General features: G+C 39.1%; 1 protein-coding gene across 1 annotated transcript; it reads right to left on the bottom strand.

Annotated features, from left to right (window-relative positions):
• Positions 1,594-3,176, bottom strand: LOC109837413 (probable metal-nicotianamine transporter YSL14). Its single transcript, XM_020405647.1, has one exon. It carries the CDS (start codon positions 3,110-3,112, stop codon positions 1,847-1,849), a length of 1,266 nt encoding a protein of 421 aa, XP_020261236.1. The 5' UTR covers positions 3,113-3,176; the 3' UTR covers positions 1,594-1,846.

Genomic DNA, 3,360 nt, shown 5'->3' with positions numbered 1-3,360 from the left:
GCTTCAGCCTATTAGCAATGGTCTTCGTGACAATCTTGTAGACCACATTACATAGGCCGATGGGTCTAAAGTCTGCCACAGTCTCAGGTGAATTTCCAACATTTAGTTTTGAATTTTATTTTTTTGACATTTCGGTCATCTGATTTGGACTTTAGTTTAATAACATTTTGATCACTTGATTTGGATTTTAGTTTAAAGACGTTTCAGTCACTTTGAAAACTTTAATTTCTTTAGTGTAAGGGCATCTCGGTCCATAATTTAGCATCATAGCAGTAATTTAGAATTTTCTTATATCTTCTACATCATTTTGAGGGAGCTGCAATCTTTAGGAAGTATTCTTGCAACATCTAGATTTTCTGAGGGCTCTCTGCAATTTTTGTAACTTTCCGATGCTTGTTTGTAATTTCAGATGCTTCTAGGGGCTATATGCAATTTTTGCAGCTCCTAGGAGCTGTCTACAAATTGTGTAGCTTCTAGGAGTCTGTTCGTGAATTCTGCAGCTTTACAATTATGTATGCATAGCTTAAGAAAGCAAAGTCCAAATTAAGAGAGAGATGGGATTTGTTGCGTAAGAGATTTGATTTTCTCTTCTCTTTTTTTTTTCCTTTTTTTAATTTGAAAGAAATGGTACGTAGGCGTGCTCGTCTTTAAGTCTTGGGCTAATGTCGGATTTATGGACAAGCATTAACAGCCATTTTTTATATCTGTTTTTCTATAGAGTGCCTATAAGCACACTTTAAGAAATGAGAGAGATAGAGAGAAATAAATGAGAAGACAATACAAATCAGGGGACCCCCCTCCTCATTTATCTCTTTCTCTCCTCTCTTGAGTGTCCATGGGCACTCTATAGAAAAACCGTTTTTATATATCAGCCTTAATTAATGTCAGATTTGGCATTACTGCCTGTTTTAAGCCCTGAAGTTAATGCCCGGCCCTTTTTTGTATCAGTGTTAATGTCGTAATTCACACGTAGGTACTTAATACCCGCTAGAATATCGGTGTTAACGCATTAATGCACCTTATAAATGAATCGATGTTAAGGTCAGAATTCACTTGTAGTCGTTAATGCCTGACTTCAATAATGGTGTCAATGCCCGTCTTTAATATTAGCGTTAATGTCGTATTTCAATTAAGATGAGCTCATTTTGATGTGACAATTAAGATGAGCGTCATCACATTGTATCTCTTGATAGCTAATTTTACAAAATATGTCACCACTTCACGTGTGTGTATAGAGTAAGACTCCTATCACCTTAAGTTAATGTCCACCAAACTTCCTAACCACTCATTTCTTAATATAAAAAACATTTTCATATCATGCAAGGATCCCTAGGCAATATGAGTGGTTAAAAAGTTTGGTGGTATATAGAAGTAATTAATTTCTCTCCAAGAAAGAACCAAAATTAGCACGAGGAAACAAGTGCAATATAACCTTTTAAATTCAACTTGACTAGATTTTGTTTACATCAGTGATAAAAATCTATTTCCAAGCATGTAATTATACCAGGTAGAAGAAAAGCTTATTCAGAGATATCCTCCCACTGACCAAAAAAAAAAAACCTGCTATGCTCAAGAAATCATAATGAACCAATATACAGACAACCAAAAGGACATTTTGCTAGAAGAAGTCTTTAGTTTCTTATTCAACATAAGTCTAAGAATGCGATATATTACAACGGAAACAAAAATATAAAAACGGAAAATAATAAAGATCCACCTAATATCAACAATTCTTCAAACCATATACCTATAACTTCCATGCGGAGAAAGAAATTATACTGAAAGAAATTAATTCCCTTCAGCAAGTAAAAACCGATATTTGGACATATACCATGAGCAGCGACAATTACGATAAGTTCGCTAGGAAAGTATCCACTTTGTCATTCGTCGACCTCTTCAAAAACTTCATGCAAATGGGTGGCTTCACCTTCGCCAGAGCGAGAATCGATTGAGGCAGAGTCCATATACCATCTCCACAAATCAAACCAGCAGCAACCGCAGGTGCAAAAGCAGCAGCCTTCGCCTTATTAATCCTCTCCCATATGAAGAGTATCAAACTCCCTACACACATATCAATAGCAAAGTATGATCCCAAATAAAAAGGAATCGCCATCGCCATTGGCAGCGGTATAAACCTTGAAACCTTCTTCGGTCCAATATCTCTCAACAAATTGATGGCAACAGCAAGAGCAAAGAACACGTAGCAGAGAGTGAGGCAGTTCTTAGGAAGAGAGCCAAAGCCATCGACTCCAAGAATCGCCATGTTTCTGTAAACAAGAGCATAGGGAGCTGGATACTCGCTCCCTGGAAGCCCCAGATCACCAAAAGCCTTGTAGAAGAGCCAGAAGACACAAGGGGAAATAACACAGCCCATCGCAGTTCCAATCACTTGGCTAACAAACATAGACTTTGGAGATGCGAGGGTGAGATAGCCAGTTTTGAAATCTTGCATAAGGTCAGAAGCAGTTGAAACGATGCTCATCATTACACCACAAGCAGCAAGGCCAGCAAGAACACCTCCATGGTTGGCTCCTGCCCAAGCTCCAATGGTGAAGATTGCAAGCTTTCCATAGGTCGAGGCAAGAGACCAATCGGTGAGGCCACAGCCATAAGCGTTGGAAAAGGCAAGAACTGGTGCGATGATATAGGCAACAAAGACATAGTACCATTTTAGCTGTGGGAAAATGTGAGGTAGAGTGCCAATGGAGATAGCAGCAACAACGACATAACCAGCTAAAGCAGCTAGATTTGGGATTTGGTCCTTGAGAAAGAATTCAGAGCGTCGCTTGTCATCAAAGGAGACAGCAGCATCAGAATCTGCTGCCTTGCCATCTTCTGAGATGGGACGAGTACTGGTTCCTTTACCTTGCATTTGAGAAACTAAAGCAATAACTGTTCGACCCAAAACCTTGAAGAAATGGTAAAGGCCATCACCGAGAATCATTGCAATACCGATGAACACCCTGTAGCCTTGAAGGCCATGAAGACTTGAATCTGAAAGATTAGCTGGGTACCAATGTCCCTTCTGATTGCCAATAAGAGGCCACATGATTCCCCATGATAAAATGCCTCCCAAGAGGACAGATATGTTCACAAGGTATGGACAAATCATTCCAACTCCAACATAGGTTGCAGAAAAATCAAAGTAGAACCTGCAACACAATTAGGGAAATTAAGAACATCAGTAGATAGTTTGGGGTGGCACATGATTCCCCATGATAAAATGCCTCCCAAGAGGACAGATATGTTCACAAGGTATGGACAAATCATTCCAACTCCAACATAGGTTGCAGAAAAATCAAAGTAGAACCTGCAACACAATTAGGGAAATTAAGAACATCAGTAGATAGTTTGGGGTGG

Source organism: Asparagus officinalis, chromosome 4, assembly GCF_001876935.1.
Source record: "Asparagus officinalis chromosome 4, Aspof.V1, whole genome shotgun sequence".
In the NCBI taxonomy this organism is placed as follows: domain Eukaryota; kingdom Viridiplantae; phylum Streptophyta; class Magnoliopsida; order Asparagales; family Asparagaceae; genus Asparagus; species Asparagus officinalis.
This window is presented reverse-complemented; position numbering and strand designations above follow the sequence as displayed.